General features: G+C 40.4%; 2 protein-coding genes across 2 annotated transcripts; both read left to right on the top strand.

Moving 5' to 3' along the window:
• The first annotated feature begins 9481 nt into the window (after nucleotides 1-9481).
• Nucleotides 9482-12354, top strand: lim2.1 (lens intrinsic membrane protein 2.1). Its single transcript, XM_076161406.1, has 4 exons — nucleotides 9482-9656; nucleotides 10454-10603; nucleotides 11450-11584; nucleotides 12293-12354. Exons 1-4 carry the CDS (start codon nucleotides 9482-9484, stop codon nucleotides 12352-12354), a joined length of 522 nt encoding a protein of 173 aa, XP_076017521.1.
• Nucleotides 12355-15633: 3279 nt separating this feature from the next.
• Nucleotides 15634-17359, top strand: bsx (brain-specific homeobox). The gene is made up of 3 exons (XM_076161181.1): nucleotides 15634-15880; nucleotides 16455-16645; nucleotides 17111-17359. Exons 1-3 carry the CDS (start codon nucleotides 15634-15636, stop codon nucleotides 17357-17359), a joined length of 687 nt encoding a protein of 228 aa, XP_076017296.1.
• Nucleotides 17360-20328: the final 2969 nt, after the last annotated feature.

Here is a 20328-nt window from a genome sequence, read left to right as displayed (position 1 = left end):
ACACACTGCTCATTAGAGTAAATCATTGTTTTTAACACGGTGAGCTTCTGGCTGCGTAATAAGCTCAATGCCTGTTGTGATATATAGACTAAGATAAGCACTGGACGATTGATTGTTTGATTGATTGGCTGTCTCAGTCATTGTGCTCGTCAGCTTTCAATGAACACACTCACCGACAATAGAAACACTCAGACGGTTCATACCTCCTCCAAGGCGATTCGGCCCTCGAAACTGGATTATTTTAAAAACGGTAAATGTTTTGTCATGGGGGTTGTTTTGTTTTTCTTAGAAAATTAAAGGTGAAATCTTGAATTTACAGTGTGTAAGAGTTGTGGCTTTGGATGACTGATGACTTTCACAATCTGCCATTTTCTGGATTCTATTTCTTTACTTCAATTAAATCAGTTAAAAAAAAATTCCACAGTGAAAATGTGTGCTCATTTTAATCCTACTTTAAAATTACAGATGTGTCAGTCTGGCTGCAAAACTTGGGAGGAAGATGTAAGACCAACGACATCATCAAACTAATAATAATAATACTATACTATAATACAACAATGCACTCAGCCACTCATTTAAATGCCACTCTGAAAATATTCAAACACAATCCTCTCTACACCCTCACAGTTTCAGAATTAAAGCACACAACCATGAACAATGAAAAATAAAAAACTAATTGAATGAACATTTTGGCACCATGACAAACAGGCATTTCTTAGAATCCCCCACTGGCACCAATGAGTCTTATTTAAGAAGTCAGCGTGAGCGTGCCCGGTAACATAACCTGCAATAGTTAAAAACAGTAAAAAAAAGAAAAGCTGTAAAAGCCCCGTCAACATTTCTCTCACTCTGTGTCAAAGAAACTGAAGGAATAGGGATTTGATTTACAACAGCATGAACTGATATCGTGAGGATGACCGTGTCACATCTAGACAGAGGATCCTCACTCAGACATAAAGAGTCTGCAGCATTTCAATGAACCACCACATGCATTTGTATCACACTACAGAGAGTATCGACTCCATCACACCATATTATAGCAATACAGTGTTCTTCCTTCAACTTCAGTACATCATATACGTAAAATCTGGTAGCCATACATGTTTTTAAAATGACGTTATACGTTCCACAAAGTATAGTGTTGTTTTGCATCATACACAATGGAACTAAATACGCGTTAACCCTCTGATATGAACGTATATTGTGTGGGTACTGTGTTAGTTCCATTCTTATTTCCCATCTAACCCCCAGCAGACAGGAAGTGTTGGACCCAGGGGGTGGCATGTTGCCTGAATGAAAGCGTTTGGTCTTGGTGATGGAGTCCTGCTGGAGCCAGAGCGCAGACCTAAGCCCATCTTTCCTTGCTCCTTTCCCTGTGGATTAAATGGCTTTGGTTCGCCTCTTTTTCCTTCACTTGCTGCCAATAGGAGAGACCTTTCAGTTCTTCTTCCCATGGCTTCAACAGATGAGGCAGCAGTTTCCTGTTTTTCTTCTTGCTCACTTAGAAGGAGCAAATGACCAGCAAGAACTCAATTAGCAACATGTCCCTCCTGGCGGGGGGTCCGAGCAGCCGCCTGTTCAGCCCCGCATAAGAGATGAAGCCGGGCCTAAGTGAAGCGACGGCAAGCAAGGAAAAAGGGTAAGCAAAGGGGAGGGTGGTGGGCGGCATCTGCCCCCATACAGATTTGCTTAATTGGGTTTGACTCCCACAATTACAGGGTAATAATGGCCTTTTCAACCCGGCCTCGTCGAAGTGAAAGGCAGTTGCTCCACGCACCCGCATGCTGTCAGATGGTTTATAGTGGAGAGAGGGAGAGACAGAGAGACAGGGGAGAGAGAAATGGGGGGAATTGCCAATGGACTTTGGTTAAGCAGTGGTTATTGAGTCTTTGATAGGACTCCGGGAGGCCAGGGCAGCAACAATGACAGAATTAATGGGCAAGGCACGATGAGAATGTCAGCTCAGCGGGGGGCTGCTGTGGCCTTTGAGCTGCCTTCTGACACCTCTGTGATTGTGCTCTCCACAACACTCTGAAAAGCCTTGACCTGTTTGTTGGTGGATCTGGTCTTGAATGTGATTTTTGCCAGCTATTGTGCTTATGATAGCGCAATACCCTGGAGTTGCCACTGAATGAACGAGCAGCTAAGCGAGGTCATGTTCAAGGGGGAATCATTTTGCTAATGCGTCACTATAATGTTGTCATATAATAGCGGATTTTTAATAAGGAAGACAGGTGAGAGTTGGTTTCAAGCTTATTAGATCAGTGGAGCTTCATGTTAACAAAGTCAAATGCGGGTTTTCCTCTGCTGGTGAATCCAATCCAAACAGTTTCAAACCAACACTTGTACATATTCTGGGTTCAAGGCAGTGATGTATAGAGGTAAGTGATCAGACTGATGCAGATAAAGCTAAACATGGTGCCTGTCTTTGCTGTTTGTTATGATGGGATGTTAGAGCCATTCAATTCATTGCTAAATCTCAGGGCCCAGTTGAGGGCGGAAACAAGCCTCGGCCGAAGAGTTTCAGCTGGACTAGGGTCAGCTTTGAAGCAGGCTGCAGGCCCCGAACAGCCTCAGTAAGATTCAGCCCTTTAGTGGGATATAGACAAAGCTGATCTGATGTAGAAAACCCATATATTGAAAGAAAATAAATGGAAAGGAAGTAGGATTAAAGATACAATCTAAGGAATTATTTGAAAACCTTATTGCCCTAATAAACAAAGCTGTTCTTAAATCACAGGGCACATTTCAAAGGAGACTTACTTACCATGTTTTTTTTGTTTTTACACATTGTCATAGTCACAAAACTCCCTCATACCTAATACGTAGAAATGCATACATGCAGACAAACCAGCCCTAAAAGCTTCATACATTTACTTAACATGTTTATCTAAATAGCTCAGATCTGACATAACTGGTACATTTTCACTCAGTGTGCACAGCTTCATTGAGGGAGAGTGGAAGTGAACCAGTGGCTGTTTCTTTTTCCTCATTAAAGCATTGCAACAGTTTCATAATAGACCCGTAAATGAAAATAGGCAACACAGAACACACTGTGTAATTTGTCCCCTTTAAAGAATTTAGATTTAGGCGGGTTTGTGATTCTGAGGAAGGAATGAAGCAAAACAGACAGACATGACACACGAGCTGCAGATAATAACACAGTGTGTAGAGGTCTTAGTGCTGCTGTGTGTGCTGGAAATGTAGATAGCACAAAGCAGTTTGCTTATTACAGCAGAGAATGCTGCACATAATGAGGCAACATCTGCATTTCACTGGGAGGATTCTCGGCTGAATTCCCTTTAAATGAACACGGACATGCAGTACATCACATCCCATATCCACGCTTATCCAAATTCATCTCCAGTATAGGAAAATGAGAATTACGTTTCCAACAATCACATATTGCATGTATAGTTCACACAATGACAGACAAACAGTGTTAGAGAAAAACAATAGCAGTTGTATCGTTTAAATTCCTATTGTCTATTTCATTGCTTTGAATAATTTTCTTTCAACTGCAACATTAGTGTCAATTTGTATGCAGAATTTATTTTAACTTCTCATGTGCAATTAACACAATTAACCGACTGAAATCAACTCTAATCAAAGTTGTTGTAGCCGGCAACGGACCTACACAATAAGATAGTAAATTGACTTTCACATTCATGTAACAATCGATCAGTGTGTGCGTTTCCTCACCTGGTTTACATCTTGTAAGACGCAACAAATCATATATGTTCAGTGAAAAAACAACAATGATAATAATAATACAACCTTCTTTCCTTCTCTCTGTCTCTCTGTCTCTCTCTCCTTTCCCCCCCTCTCTATGTATAAAAAACAATCTCCAAAGTGTCCTATGTCATGTCAAATGTTTGTTTCAATAAAAAAAAGTCCAATATGTTCAGTGAATGATGAAATTCTGTTATATGTTATAATTCCATGCATGTATCAGGATTTAGTTTACATTGTTGCCCATAATGTTGGAATTAACAGCAAATGTCTTGGCTTGTATAGCATCAAACAATCGTTAAGCATGAATTTGTTTCAGCTGGGTAACTGGGACTCAGTATGTAATCATTGCACCTGGTCAAAGGTGATTTCTGATGTGTAGAAATAGGAATAAAAAGAGGAATGGGTCTGAACACACAATTATTCCAACTTTGTAGGCAACAGTGTACATATATATATATATATAAATGAGTATTATATGAGTATTGTTTACATATAAACACACTGGCTGAGTTGAGAGTAGAGCCGGTGTTCATCTGCTGGAGTACAAACCCACATGAAGGTACACAAAAGATTTGCCACTGTGGGCCAACTTGTATGGACTTGTATGCGCTGTACTGTCAGTCATGATTAGCTGTAACGACGGGGCCATTTTGACACTTCAGAATCAAGTCTTGGCAAATAGCCCTGGAAAGAGGAGCCACATGCTGCGAGATGGCTTTTCCCTGATATAATTTGTGGCTGCAAATTACAAAACACAGGCAGGAATAATGTGTAAAGTCAAGTTTGGTGAGGGAGAAAATGGAAAAATTTAGGGCTGTGTGCCACTCTAATGGATATCCTTGTGGCTGGGAGAAAATGGGACTCAATAATGTGTCCTTAATGTCTGCCAGCGCTGTTTCAGAGAACGTATCAGAAGAAATGTCCCCTGCCATTTCTGCAAGCAATCACTTAATGGGACGGGCAAATCTCAACAAAATGGATGTACTGATCTATTTCTGGGCTTGACAGATGGAATGAATCTCAGGCTGCTGGGGAAAGAAAAAACAAAACAAAAAGGTAGAAAGGCGAAGAAAAGAGGAGGCCACAAACAAGAAAAGATAAAAAACAAGGCTTTCACAATTCATTCAGGCGAGCCTCAGGCCTGCCATGTTTGTGCACTTCTTAAGTGCAGACGCTGACAGGAATTTCAATTATTTAATTAGGGAGGGAAAATGAAAAGACTTAAGTGTTGTGATTTCTGCAGTCTTTCATAGATCAATCTAATGTGTGCTCACATTGGAAATCAACCAAGATGGAAGAGGGGCAAGTGAAGTAGCGTCTTCCTAAATCACACAATTAAAATGGCAAATTAGTTTCTTGATATATTCATTTAAGTGGTTAAGTGGAAGGGTTTCTCTCCCCCGTCCACGCTCCCGTCTCATGGGCGGGTGTGGAGAGGCAGTGCCACCCGCCTGCTCTTATGATTAGAGCTGCCGTTCCTTCATTTGCCGGGGAAAACGCTGAAAGCACTTGCCGCACAAATTAGCCATTTGAAGGCTTGAAAATTCAATTCGGAGGAGTTGATTTAAGCATTTAGGCAAAGCGCGGCTGGCACGTAAAGATTTAGAGGCATTCTGCCTGCTAATGTCAATAACTTTCACAGGCCATTATAGCTTCTTGTGGCCTTGTGCGCCCTCACAGCTGGAATATTCCACTTTTTTTTGGCTTGTTGCCTCCAGTTTGACACCTTTCTTCTTAGATTATCCACAAGCCATTTGTGTTTTAGGATTTTAAAGCCAATAATGAAAGGTCATCTGATGCTCTGTCATTTGTTCCATTAGCACGTATGGATTGAAGCTTCTGATTGATAGGGCAAGTGTTAGCGGGATATAATGGTCTGTATGCAGAGGAATGGACTGTGGCTGTGAAATGTACATTAAGCGACAGACGGTACACTGAAAAACATGGACTGGGGGTCAGTAATGGAAACAAACATGGTGAAATACTGAAATGTAAAAAAAATCAAGGTCTTAATGATGAGGATAGAAAATATAGCTTCAAGGTTAAGGAGACACTCACATTTTTTGAAGCATAAGACATTTTCACCACTACAGCCTGGACAAAAAACATTGAAGATACAATATCTTTAATATCTGATCATCATTCGTCCGTGCACAATATGTCAAACCAATTTAGAAATGTGGGGTTTGTCATATTTCAGTATGTAAACGTATGTAAATGTATTGGCATGAATTGTAAATAAACTGTTTTGCCATCTCAGGCCTGAAACAGCAATCATTGTTTTATAATGGACAAATGGTATCAAAAATGTGCTTGTTTTCACTCAGTGTGCACAGGTTAGAGCATAAAATGTGCCTTATTGTGTTTTGTACACAATTAAAGAATTGCAAAGGTTCCAAAAATGGTTCCAACATGAAAATAGTGCTATTTTCAAGTGTTACCTCGAGTGATAAATCAACCATGGCTTCTTTTTAGCTCCTGTTTGTTAAGGTTTTGAGTATCGTGTGTGTTTTGAGTGTGTTTCATAAATTCAAGGGTTGTCAAAGCGATCTCTGCTAGTAAAGACAGCTATTCTATAAGTGTAAAATTGACAATGATGGAGTACTTGACGAGAAAGGAGAAGACAGCAGCAATCACAGAATTTAAACTTGGCATGAGAATGTGTGGATCCCCGTGTTCAAGTGCGGTCGCATGAACACGCCCACATAAGAGAGGACTTTCTGATGCGCCTTAGGGCCTGAGCACGTAATAACACACTATTTGTAATTACTTTTGTCACATTACTTTGCCCTTGCGCTGCATGAACTCCTTACCCAGCCATGATACCACATAAACGTGGACTTTCCATAACAAAATTAATCTCTCAAAAGCTGGATGGATTCACGAAAACATGGATTTGCTCTTCTGTCACAGAGGCATATTGTCCACTTTGATGGTGCATGGGAGGATATCAAATGCCCTCCTGGCTGCCACACTCCAGATGGAAGAAAATTGGCTGTGGTCTATAAAAATGAAGTTAGATGTAAGTACAGCACTCAAATCTCAGGGAGAAAAAAAATGCTTTTTCTGGGGCATTTTGTTGTTGTCAATTGGTCTGAGCAACTTGCTGTAATGCAGGTAATGGAGCTACTCTTCTCCTTTCATCTTCAGGGTTTGTGTGTGTCAAAGCCAAGGGAGGCCTGGCTGGAGATGGAAAGAGGCACAACAGGAGGAAATACAGCCGGATGATGGTCAGAATGGAGGAAACAGGCATTGGGAGGATGTGGACTGGTGTGTGGCTCTCTGAACATCAGCACCTCCATTTACCTCCAGTGCCACCTATTAAGAAAGTGGATTTTCTATAAAAAAAAATAAAAATTCAAGTATCTCGGCACAAGGAGATTATTACAACACTCATGGGAACTGATAATTGAAAATGATTGTTATTGAATTGAACACACGCAGTAATTCTCCCCTTGTTTTCCTGGTTGTTCACCTGCAGGTAACATGGAGTATAAGATTCATTATTTTCATTTTGGGATGCATCCATCCACATTCGATTTCACCTCATGGCATTGAGATGTGATATTCTGTCTGGAACCAGTTTTCTTTCTGTCTGAGCTGAATGTAATTTATACAAAAGAGCTCGCTGGTTGACCAATAGGTTAAAGTTGATAGAATAAAATAAAAAAAAATAAAAAAAAATAAAAAAAAATAAAATAAAATAAAATAAAATAAAATAAAATAAAATAAAATAAAAATGTTCCACAGCTGTAGCTTTACTCAATATATCAATACAATTTTAATTTATACAAAATAAACAAAACATCAGCAACAGCCCCGACATCTGCTGTCTCAAACATTAAATTTACTCCAATAATGAGTCCATAATCAATCTACTCATTTAAAAACAATCTATCTCACTATGATTGCTACAGATTTCATAAGCAAAATGATGAATAATGTCAAAATAATTGAGCTTGTGTTATAAAAAATTACTTCAAATTCACACTCAGTTACAAAAGCACTTCATCTACTCAGTTATAAGTTAAAAATGTTCACATAAAATGAAATCTGAGACTTTTTCCCCCCTCTGGTGTGTGTGAGTGTTTCCTTTTAACATGAAACTAAACACATACTCTCCCTCCACTAAAGCCTGTTCAGCCTCCACTTTGAATCAAAACCATGCTGTCATCAGGATTAGTTCAGGCTTCGGCCATTTCTGTTTTTTCAGCAGATTCCCAAACCAACAAAACTGGCAGGTTCTGATTGGCCGGTGGTGTACATGGCCTTTTGTCTCTGTGTTGTGTTTGTTGCCCCCCTATTCACCCCCCTCAAACACTGGTGTTGTTAGCCTGCTGCAGATCTGCCTGTACTGACATTATAGGATCTTGGTCTATTTTGTCAGGCAACTCTGTCTTCATAACATCTTCATTAGAGGAGTTGATTGAGGTAAGGCAATGCTGAATTTTAGAGTCAAATAACGGCACCTGTTCCTTTATATATGTGTGTGTATTTGTGTGGAGTGCCACTGTCAATTTTGCTCATATTTGTCACTTTCTCAGCTTTTGTCTGAGTTTATCATCATATTAGTTAGAATATCCATTTAATACAGCATTTAATATGCAAATGGATACTTAAATGAGCAGTTTATGTGGTGAATTGAAAAGAGATTAAACCCAGAGGTTCCTGTGGAGAATTCCTACCCGTGGTTATGGAAAATGAGGGATGGAGACAGAGAAATTTAAACCTAATTCTGAACACATTACAGCATAGTTATTATTGCCGTAGAAGGGGACGTGCCTGATATCCACGCTGAAATGATTGCTGTTCCTCTTGTCATGATGGTTACATTTTCTCTGCTGTTTTACAGTAATATTAGAACCGCGGTGTGATTGTGCAATTGAAAGAGAACAGTCGAGGTCAGTGAAATAAGGCCTCTGATTGGCTGAAAAGGGGAACGCCAGGAAGTCTTTTCCCATTCATGCGTGTTTATGTCACTGTTAGAATTAATATGCTGCTGAATGCATTTATTAACATTCAAACACACTGTATCTGCAGCGTAAATACGGCCTTTTCATCAGTTTTACGCTGGGATTAAAGAGGGTCTGGCTTAGATGAGACAGCTGAGAGAATGTTCAGGGGGAAAATGTGATCTGCCAGAAATACAGAGCTCTTCAATGAATACACAGAGCTCTTCAACGAGCATCCTGTTCAGGTTTCAGACATAATAAGATATATCTTTCTATCATCCTTTCCCCCCCAAAATACATGACAACTCTCCATGAGAAAAGAGGATGGCGGCAGGATATTGCATCCAGGTGGAACAATGAGCAATAGATGTATCAAGTATCAAAGCAGCGCTGGACTCGGGCCATGTGTGTGTGTGTGTGTGTGTGTGTGTGTGTGTGTGTGGGGGGGGGGGGGGGGGGGGGGGGGGGGGGTACATGGGTTTTTTTCATATAAAAACCCATGTAAAGCCCATCTTCGCTGACTGATCTCCCAGGGAACAAAGTGGAACAAACACACACACTCACAAACACACACACGCACACGACCCCCCGGCTCAATCCAGTGGAAATAATATGTTCATTACAACGCAATTACTGACACTTAGACCCTCTCTCCCTGAAGTGTGTGTGTGTGTGTGTGTGTGAGATGGAGAGGAGGGGGGGGGGGGGGGGGGGGGGGGGGGGGGGGCGGGGTGTTGTCACTGACCACTGATGCTAAGTGACCTTATGTCCCCCTGTGTGTGTGCAGGTGCAGGATGTACAGCTTTATGGGCGGAGGGCTGTTCTGTGCAGGCGTGGGGAACATCCTCTTGATTGTTTCCACAGCAACCGATTACTGGATGCAGTATCGGCAGTCCAGCAACTACATGCACCAGGGCCTGTGGCGCTACTGCACGCCAGGGAAATGCTTCCCACACAACGACAGCATCGGTAATGTCAAGCATACCTCCACCAGGCCCAAAAAGCCTCAACAAAACAAAAACACCATAATAAACATAACAACGTAATAATAACTATTCAAGCATGTATTTTAAATCTTTCAGATCTAAATTGCAACTGTTCAGTCAATGATGCAAAAACAAACCAACAGATATGAGAACATAAACTTTAACCATTGATGTTTATGTGGCAGATTGGACTAATGTGAATATACGTTTTATGTCTAACCAACATATTTTCTGATTCTTTCTACAAACACTTCTGAGAGGCGGAGTTTGGAGGGAATAATGATGTCAGTTGTTGAGGAAGAACTAGGATAAAACTCCATCTTTCTTGCTTCATATGAACAGATGCCTCCACTGTTCACTGCTGCTAATATTACAACATGTCTACACAGAAAAATACAAATTTCCTCTTTGTTAATTTCTCAAAAACTCAAAGCCCAACAGTGATTTTCCATTTTTTGCAACTATAAAGTGAGAGTTTACCTCAATCAGATGTATTCAAAAGGATTTTCTCAGCAAATTAAATTCACATTGTGTTGCAGATATCATCATCATCCTCATCATCATTTGGATCTATAACTGTTGAAAAATAAAAACAGATATTTGTACCCTTTTGTGTGACCTCACTTAGCTGGATGCTGTAATTGGATCTGTTTCTCCCTCATATTGGCTTGTTAACACGGCCTGAACAGGGTCACATCACAGATCAGCCTCACATCAGCCTCTGTTGACATGCAACTGACCTCACTGGTGGCCCTAATTGACCTCTAACCTTGTCCACAGCCCACTTAGATGCAACACGTGCCCTCATGATCCTCTCTCTTCTGGCCTGTTTCATTGGTATCATCATCGGCATCATGGCCTTCATCCATTACTCGTCCTTCGACAGGTTTGACAAAACCTTCGCTGCAGGCATTTTGTTTTTCATCTCATGTAAGTCGTTTTTCAATCGTTTTCTCCTTTGCTGGTTTTCGTATTTGATTTAGAATTACTGGATTGTCGCCAGTGTTAGGTATTAAAAATGCTATAAATCATATCAACTATGTCATTTTACATCCACTTTCATTAGATTCTACCTTAAAGAGCCTTTTTCTTTTGCATCATTTGTTGTAGCCCAGCTAATGAATATATTTGGTTAATATTGGCAATGATGGATGGTGTCAAGGATTAAAAAGAAATGGCTGTTCAGCTCACTAGATGATGTATAGGCCCAACCTGAATACCCAAATAACCAACAAAAGATATCTCATAAAAGCGAATTCAGTTTTTAGGCTGCATACATCATGTGAAGTCACTAAATGGGACGACAAGTTCAACACAAGATTGATCTGTTTCAAACAAGTTTCACACTTCCTGGTTTGGCACAGGATGTACAACACTTCCAATCATCAGTCACATGATTGACATGATATGACTCATGGCCATGAAAGACTTGCAGAACTTTCAAACATCATGACAACATAATGAAACTATCACAAGTCACATTGGGATTCAAGCACGTCAACTACATTTCAAATCCCACAATAAATCTCAACGAAATACAATCAAAAACCTAAATTCCCATGAACCTTTGCATGCACTTTTATTAGAAATGATCAATAATCATCAAGTTTTATTCTCATTCTCATTTCAGCACATTTAGATAGCGACAATAACACTTCTGCTGGTAAATTTCAATCTATTTAAAGCTAAAACTGAGCTTCAGTCAGTAAGATGTGTAGAGTGAATGTGAAGCCCTTTAGTGTGACTTCATCCTGCATTTCCTTTTCTGCTGCACAGGCTTTTTAGTGTTTATAGCGATGTCAGTGTATACTGGTGTGACTATGAACTACTATGGGAAACGCTATGGAAACTGGAGGTTCTCCTGGTCCTACATCATCGGCTGGGTCTCAGTGGTGCTCACCTTCTTTTCAGGTAAACACACAATGCATTTAGTAGGAAATCAGCTAGGATCATTTCCTGCAGAGTTTTTTCTTTATTGCAATTATTTACTGAGTGAATATTTTCAAAAACTCACAAATTACTGCAGCCAGTGAAATAAGCATAGTTGCTAAATGTTACAATAGTCCTTCATATACAAAAAAAGGCATCAGCTCATATGATATGATCAAGTTTGGCTAAAGTTCTCTGGATAAGAAATGTGTCAACGCACACTTTCACACTGCCACATGACTGCACGGCTTCATTCTGCCATGTACACTTTACATGATGACATGAAGTGATGGCTCACTTCCTTAACAGAACACAGTGAAAGCGCACACGGGTTTAACCAAAGAATCAATGTGACATTATCACTAAGTGACCCCTTTAGTAAGTGCTCATCTCTCAATCCCCACCCCCACCCTCAGCCCCAAGCTGTGCTGTATATACCTGCAGATCAGGATTTGCACTACTGAACATAAGAAACGGTTTAGTGGGAGGCAACATCCCTACAATCACAATCTGAGGAGGCCGCACTGTTTACCAGCCTGAGCCTATAGACATCAGCAAATTACTCACAAAAAAAGCACCACAGAGCTGGTATTTCTATGTTTTGCATGTTTTCAAGCACTTAATCACTAAATTAAACCACATTAACAATGCCAGGAAATAGATATGAAAGACCTTGCTTTCTTTTTTTAGGAATATTCTATCTATGTGCCTATCGAATGCACGAGTGCCCCCGGAGCACCAACTCTCATTAAGACCTGAAGCACCCAGAAACAAGCCTGACTGTGGATTTGATGACCATGACAGCTGCATGGAGGCTGTGTGTGGAATCTCACCATCAACATGGACCCACATTTTATACATCAAATGAATTCAATAAAAGGATTTGAGAACATATGCCTCCTTATTTTAATTCACTGTGCAATCTATCACTTTTCATAAAGGCTGCATGATTGATTTCGCTGCTTTATGTGGCCACTTAGTTATTGGGGTCTGCTTGTTGCATACATTCATATAAATCTAAAGTCAATATGGCTGAACATGCAGTTGTTCTTTATATTCATGAGAATGTGTCTTTTTATGCATTTTAATGTATATATAGTTATTAGTGATTGCAGTGCTGACACACAGCACGTGTCTACTGCCTTTTGAAATGATTGTAGAACATATTTCCATAGCAACAACGTCCCTGTGAAGTAAGTAAGACCTGAAATTATGAAAAAGCAAGAAATGCACAATTGAATTTTATTCCAAACTAATGTTTCCATGCATTTAGCATTAAAACAATGGTTCTCAAATGTTTCCTGCTTTTACCAATATATGATTAGTTCTATTTAGGTGTGTTGGAAAAGAATGATGTTTATTTCATTAGTGTTACAATGTTGGCAATCTAAGTCATTGCAGCAAATCAATATGTTTAATCTGTGGAAGTAATTTGAGATGAATCACAGCATTTGGGGTCCAAAGCCAGAAGCTCTTAGTGATAAACAGAAGAGATGCAGCTTTTCCATTGGCTTCTCTATCTGAAGCCAAAGATTAATGTAGAGTAAAGTAAGTCACATGAATAAAGAATAAAGTATAAACATAACGTCATTTAGGAACACTTAATTAGTAACACTAGAAATAGAAATTCCATTGAAAAACGTGAAATCTCGTTGAGTATTACTGAATAAATATTGTGGAAATATTCATCAAAGCATGATTTCTGTATTATAAGAAAATATGGGAATAAAACGTAAAAGAAGGCGCACATATGTTGACCTAAAAAGCATGTTAACATTAGTTTGGTAAGTGTTTAAAAGTGTCTGAATGGTGGGTTTCCTCCCCTTTTGTTGCCATGTGTTACCCAACGCAGCGCTGCAAGCCTCTTATCTAAACGCGCCACTTAAAGCGGTGACGCACTGCCTCGCTCCGGCTCCAAATTTGACTTGATGAAATGGCTGCTAAAAGCCGCTTAACCGAGACTCAAGAACGGATCCTATTGAGCAGCCACCTTAAAGACGATTTCATCACCATTTTTTTTATTTACTTTCTAATTTCACTCTAAAAGCAACTTGTTATCCCGGCGCGCATGCATCCAGGTGCAGCCAGGGTCACCTCCATCTGCATCTCCATCTCTATCTCCATCTCTATCTCCATCTGCCTCGGCCCAGGGTCTTTCCTCCAACAAAGCTATTCTCCACCTTAACTGCACACTCAACACGCACACACTCATGGGAAAACGTCCTTTGAAAGTTGTTTGAAACGCAGTCAACGGTGCTTTCTTGCGTAATATCCTATATCTACAATAAGAATAATGCAGTAAAACAAGGATTTATAGTTTCATGCACCTAAACCCTCCCTCTCTCTCATCAGATATGCCTAACACACAGAGGAGGGGTTCATTTTCTAACATTTTCCAAGGTTATACATCCATTTAACACACTGTTATGCAAACTAACAGCGCCTTTCTCCACCCCTTCCTTAATTGATTCCGGATAATTAATTTCTTCTCCCTCCATCTGATCAAATGGAAATCCTGTCCTCCAGCACCCAGGATTACAACTTCCGCTCTAACATCTCCCCTTAATTGCCTAATAGCATTGCAGCACGAATTCTGCCTACATTAAGACACTTTCACATTAAGCGGCGTGATTGGAAATGTGATGACAACACCATATCAACAAATTACAGCGCACCGCTTTCTGTCGCAAATGGGCACGGGAACGCCACTTGTACTCTCCCAGATTTTAATACCGACAATTACAGCCAATTTGGGCGGAATTACTAGACAGACCTGTAGCAGCCTGATCCTCCCGTGGCACCGACTGCGGCACTTGGTTTCCAAACTGCCAACATCAGGGAAAGAGCGCATGGAGGAACTTATATCCAAGTGATTTTCTCAGACAATTACAACATTGTATGTGCTCGCATGTTCCTGTTTCGAGCCAGAGACCCGTTTTTTAAAAAAGTTTGATCCTGAAAGTTTCGCAAAGGCAATATGAGATCACAGCAAAGAATAATGTGATTATTAAGTCAGCGGGCCTCTTTATGTTTTAGAAATATTACAATGTCAACAAATACAAGCACATTTATGCGCTAAATCCAAATCATCCGTATTCCTTGACTGATCTTTTATGCATAAAGGAATAGTGTTGTCATTCTTAACTCACAGGTAAATTCGCTGCTGTAGCTCCAATATTGATAATGATTCTGAAGGAGATACAAATCAGAGCATTGGAGTACGACAAAGTCACTTTAAACCCACTGAGGAGAGCATAAGGGAGAAAACACTATATCGACTCTTTTTTTGGACGTGATCATAGGCTTCAGGCTAATACATTAAGTTTCTGTGGCTTGAAACGCCTTTGATCCATCTATGCTGCAAGTGTGCAACAAACTGAAACGGAGAAAATAGCAGAGTAAGAATGAAAGTGAACTTTCAGCACCATGGTCAGCGATCTGGGGCTGCTCAATAACAATACACTCAAGAACAATACATATAAGAAGTATTACTATTGTTGTTGTTGTTGTTGTATGTTCAGGGAAACTTGAATTTGAAATGATTTTGAATAGCAGTCCTATAATAAGTAAATGGACTTCCTTTATGAGGATATGCTGTATATCTGCTATATAGCTGAAACATCTTGGTTGCCATGGGCGACCGCGTACACCCATCGCTATTGGTTTGACTGACTCTTTCGTCGCTATAGTCACATTAATTGTGATACGGTCACAGGTGCACTTCTTATCCGGAATCTGTTTGCTGTTTTTTCCATCGCGGGCTTCAAACGCAGATCAGCCAATCAGCGCTAAGGACCAGCCCCCCCATCCCGAGGAGCCCTCTGCATAAAGACCGCGTCAAGCCTCACGCCCACCCCGCTGATATAACTGCGTGAGAGTGGATGGTGGCTGCGGTCTTACACTCACTGGTCACACACACACTGGGGCTCACACTTGTTGGAAGAGACAGAAGCTGATGCAGGAGGTTTAAAGGCAGGAAAACGTCCCCCCCCTTACACACACACACACTCACACACACACTCACTGAAATCATGAGTATGAACTACACGTCCGCGGTTCCGACGCAGAGGTCCACGTCGTTTTTCATTGAGGACATCTTGTTGCACAAACCCAAGCCGCTCAGAGAGGTCATCCCCTCGCCGTTCACCAGCTCCCTGGCCTCCCGGATGCCCATCCTGGAGTACGGATACCCGCTGATGCCAACTCCCATCCTGGCGCCGCATCCGCACCACCCGCTGCACAAGCCGGAACATCACCACCAATACTTCTTCACATCCGGTAAGCACCTGCACGCTTTCAGGTAGAGAGGCCTCGACCGACACACAACACACACACACACCTGTTACTGCTGTGAACTGAGAGAATTTAATTGTTATTGTCAACGTGATTTTAGAAGATATTTATTCGAAAGACGTGTTTATACTTTTTAGAATTTTCTAATATATCCGTTTCGTTAAAAAGTTTTCAAATATAATTTGAAGAGGGAAGATGTTTTGAAATGAATCCCAACAAATCGCATGTGTAATGTGGCATGAATACAAAGTTGCAAAAACGCGGATTTTATACGCATATTAGGCAAATTATTATTTAAATCGAATTAGTTTGTTTGTTACAACAGCGTGAGTCTGAGTGAATTTAAATGTCTTTGAAATTAAATTCAGCATCTTAATAATGGTAGAAACGTATTGTTATATTACTATGTTCGGGTCCCCATCTCTAATAAAAAAAGCTAAAAATCAAATCCAATAATAATCCCAAAATACGTAATTGTTAATAAACTAAAATACAAAAATAAATGCATTTTTTTAAGACTTTTGTTTAAGTGGCTTCTCTCTGCTTTTGTGTCCTGCAGGGATGCAGATGCCCGCCTTGTTCCAGCACCACGCAGAGTTGCCGGGGAAACACTGCAGACGCAGGAAGGCCCGCACGGTGTTCTCAGACTCGCAGCTCTCCGGCCTGGAGAAGAGGTTCGAGGTCCAGCGGTACCTGTCCACGCCGGAGCGAGTGGAGCTGGCCACGGCGCTCAGCCTGTCCGAGACTCAGGTGCGAACATTGGAGGGAAGGAGGGAGTCTTGTGTCCTTGCTCAAGGGTACTTCGGTGCTCTTCGGGGTCTTTTACTAGTCTATTTTGTTTGTTTGTTTTGAGTGACAATCAAGCAAAAATGAATTAACACAGAAATAAAAAAATTGACATTAATTTACTAACATGTATATAGGTTTGTTGTTAAATAAAGGAGATAACTGTTTCATATTTGGATAAATGCTTATTATTTAATCATTGAGTTTACTTTTTAAAATAATTTAAAATCTATATATTTTATCAATGAAAATGATGTATGAATTATCCCATCTTCAGAATATATGTGAGTAAAATTCCATAAAAATCAATTCCATAAAATATAGTCGAAATGCATTTTTCTATGCATTCAAAATGTCAGAATAATCGATAAATTCTCCAGCTGAATCGATTATTCTGTGAGTTTTAACCCGCCGTCTTCCTTCGTCCAGGTAAAGACGTGGTTCCAGAACCGGCGGATGAAACACAAGAAGCAGCTGAGGAAGGCGCAGGACGATCGGAAGACGCCGGCGGACGGGGAGAGATCCGCGGAGAACTCGAGCGAGAGCGAGCTGACGGAAAAGAGCGCGGAGGAGCTGAAACACGGACTGGGCGCGGACGCGGACTCGTACATGCTGGACGAGAACGACGACGACGTGGACATCGAGGACGACATTTGCTCCCCGGACCATCTACTATAGTAGGCTGCACACCTCCCTCATCTGCAGCGCTGTAACATAGACTGTACACAACACTGACTGACTGTCTCCTTCCGCCTAAATATACAACTCACAATTTTAAGATAAGGAAGAAAAAGAGACTTAAAAGGACATTGTGGATATTTATTCAAGCATGCAAAAATAGGCTGAATGCTTCTTTTTTTTAGGATTGCCTTTTTCCTTTATATATGTCTGAGAGACTTCCCGCGCTGTCATGTCTAATGAGATAGAAATGAATATTATTATTATTGCTTTATTGTTTCCACCTGTTTATTTTTAAGTGTTACCCCAGACAATCTGTACAAAAGTATGTCTAATATTTGTTATAAACAATCCTGACGCATCATCCTGCCTCTTCCATTGCACTTTTCATCCAAGATGAAATTTCCATGTAATATTTGCAGCTCCGCTTATTATTTTTTACGTTGTGAATTTTTTTTTAATTGCATTCTGCTCATCTTGTTCACTCACTTCCATTTTACACGTGGATATTTTTTTGTTGTTGAGGTTACCTGTAAATATATATAAATAATGAATCGATATTTTGGCTCCGTCTTTTCCTTTTTCGTGACAGATTTTGTTGCGACTTGTCTGAGATTTGTCTTCTTCTTCTCTTCTACCAGCATAAGAAACCACATTTGTAGCACTGTTGTTATTGAAGTGTAAGTGGAGGAGAGATAGCGGTATTTGTAAGTGAGTCTTTATGTTTCTATACCTGTGTTCAGTCTCCTCAGCATGGAGCTCACAGCTTGGAGTGAAGAGAGGGGGGGAGCTGCTTGTTATCTGCTGGGCTCCCTGCATGGTGGTCTACACCCTGCTGGGCTTTTAACCAAAAGACAAGACACCCAAGACATTTAGGGGTGCAAAAGGTCAAAGAACTCCAAAATTCCTTCTGTGATCATTAATTTTAAATGGCTATGCAATTTTTTTAGCAGGGGGACATAAAAGGGAAAGTTGTGATATTATCTGCTGAGTTTTACAGTAACTAAGCCTTTGTGTGTGTCAGTGTGTGGACTATAGAGAAATGCAGGCAGGGATATCTGCCTGTTTAGACCAATACAAGCTCTTGTTATTGGTTTTGAAAAATAAAATGAATAAGAGAGAACTATAGTAGCACGGTTATGTTGATCCTCTCATCTATTCTGCAGCCATCAATGCGTTCTTGTGCTACTAAACATTTGGATCAGGCAAGTGAATACTGCCTTAAAAAATAATTGCATATTAATCCAGAGTTGTGAGATACTAATGTTTTAATCGGTGTGAGTCTTAATTTCAAGTAGATTATTCAGAATTTATTCACTGAAGCGGAAACATTTTGTAGAAGCAGAATTGAAAACAAAGATTTGGACATTTAATATGTTCTCTCTGCAAATATATTCATAAAATCATTTATTGTTCAGTACAGAATAGCATAAAGTTGTTGTTTTTTAAATCAGCACAAATGAATTAAGTGTTGCAATTTAGACATTTATTTCATTTCCTTATTCACAGTGTTTGCAGGTCACTATTATAGGTAAATAATGGAATAAAGGCAATCAAGAAAAATACAGTCAACCAAAAAAATATAATACAATTTCTACATTATATTTGGCTTTGTATTGTCAGGAGGCGTAATAATTCACAAGGCGTGAGACTGCACACGTAAAGAAATGAGGTGTGTTTCTGACATGATACAACTATTCCATTCTATTACGGTGTTGATCCGGCTTCCTGAGAGATTAAAGCAAAGTGCTGCACTTAAAACCTAAAAAATAAAATCTAAAACTCTGCTTTCCTTCACGTGAGCTTTTCTCTGCTTTCCTTCAATCTATGTCATTTCCCAAATGCGATTCTGATTAAGTAGGGAAGCGGGGGAGAACCTGTGTGAAGAACAGGCCATGCAGAAGGTGATCAATTAAAAGATTAAGCGTTTTGCAACACATGGACGCATCTGCATTTGGGCCTAATAGCAGGGCCATCAGCTCATTTTCAGGAGCCTGCCGCCTACTGAAAGCGTGCTTGTCACATCAAAGCATCCACGTCTGCCGTAGCTTCCCAATGGGCAGAAAGGGATGCTAATTTGGCCCCCTTCATGTATAGCACTGAAAGACGCCTTCAATTAACTGGATTTCAATGGCAAAAAACGAGTAGGTGGAACCAAAAAAAACACGCAAAGAGACTCAGTCTGGATAGACGGCGTTTCTCATTAAAGCAGCCATTTGTTTCTAACCGTGCATCTGAGGACTTAACACTAAAAACACAGAGCATCAAAGAGTCCATGATGGGTTAAATAGAGACTATAATCTAATTAAAATATTGCACAGAGGTAAATTGTGCTTTGATAATGATGTGAGGGTTCTATTAGTAAAATGAGCTGCTTGAGTGTGTTTTGTGTTGGGAAGGAGTTACCGCTTTACAACATGGCTACAGAAAGTAGCATGGAGCTAATCAGGTGAGCTTCAAAGTGTCATTCGATCAGGATTTACTGATCTGGAAACTGGGAACATGGTGGAAGGACAACATCCGTCCTCACAAAACAGTGTGTGTGTGTGTGTGTGTGTGTTTGTGTGTATTGCATTTTAACAGTCAAGCCAGGTGTGTAAAGGGTTGAGAGAAGGACCCGACAGAAAAAGAGCCAAAGTAACAACGTGTGAATCAGCTGTCTCCTCCATAGAGATACAGCCACGTAGGTGAGGACACTGTCGTCCCCTCCCAGCTGTCCTATGAGATCGGGACAAACCTTACAGGTCAAGTGCGGACTACATGATCGCTGAACTGCTCAGATTACACAATCTTTCCGATGATAGTGTGTCTTGATGACATTGTGGTGCGCACACATGACGGAGTTCCAACAAGACCCCATTTGGTCAATATGGAGCCAAGCGAGGAGGAGCGGCTTGCCTTTCACATAGTCAATGCTTTGTTGGTGGCAAAGAAAGAAGGTAAAGAGGAGGAAAGTCAGAGTTTTGTCT

This window comes from Genypterus blacodes, unplaced genomic scaffold, assembly GCF_046128005.1.
Source record: "Genypterus blacodes isolate CSIRO-AG114 ecotype Tasmania unplaced genomic scaffold, CSIRO-AGI_Gbla_v1 ptg000111l_1, whole genome shotgun sequence".
Lineage (NCBI taxonomy): Eukaryota > Metazoa > Chordata > Actinopteri > Ophidiiformes > Ophidiidae > Genypterus > Genypterus blacodes.
This window is presented reverse-complemented; position numbering and strand designations above follow the sequence as displayed.

What these genes read in the sequence shown, in the direction of transcription:
- bsx (XM_076161181.1), top strand. Translation starts at nt 15,634, where the DNA reads ATGAGTATGAACTACACGTCCGCGGTTCCGACGCAGAGGTCCACGTCG. An exon ending in CCAATACTTCTTCACATCCG is followed by an intron (nt 15,881 to 16,454) that starts GTAAGCACCTGC and finishes TGTGTCCTGCAG; the next exon opens with GGATGCAGATGCCCGCCTTG. An exon ending in TCAGCCTGTCCGAGACTCAG is followed by an intron (nt 16,646 to 17,110) that starts GTGCGAACATTG and finishes TCCTTCGTCCAG; the next exon opens with GTAAAGACGTGGTTCCAGAA.
- lim2.1 (XM_076161406.1), top strand. Translation starts at nt 9,482, where the DNA reads ATGTACAGCTTTATGGGCGGAGGGCTGTTCTGTGCAGGCGTGGGGAAC. An exon ending in CATTTTGTTTTTCATCTCAT is followed by an intron (nt 10,604 to 11,449) that starts GTAAGTCGTTTT and finishes TCTGCTGCACAG; the next exon opens with GCTTTTTAGTGTTTATAGCG. An exon ending in GGTGCTCACCTTCTTTTCAG is followed by an intron (nt 11,585 to 12,292) that starts GTAAACACACAA and finishes TTCTTTTTTTAG; the next exon opens with GAATATTCTATCTATGTGCC.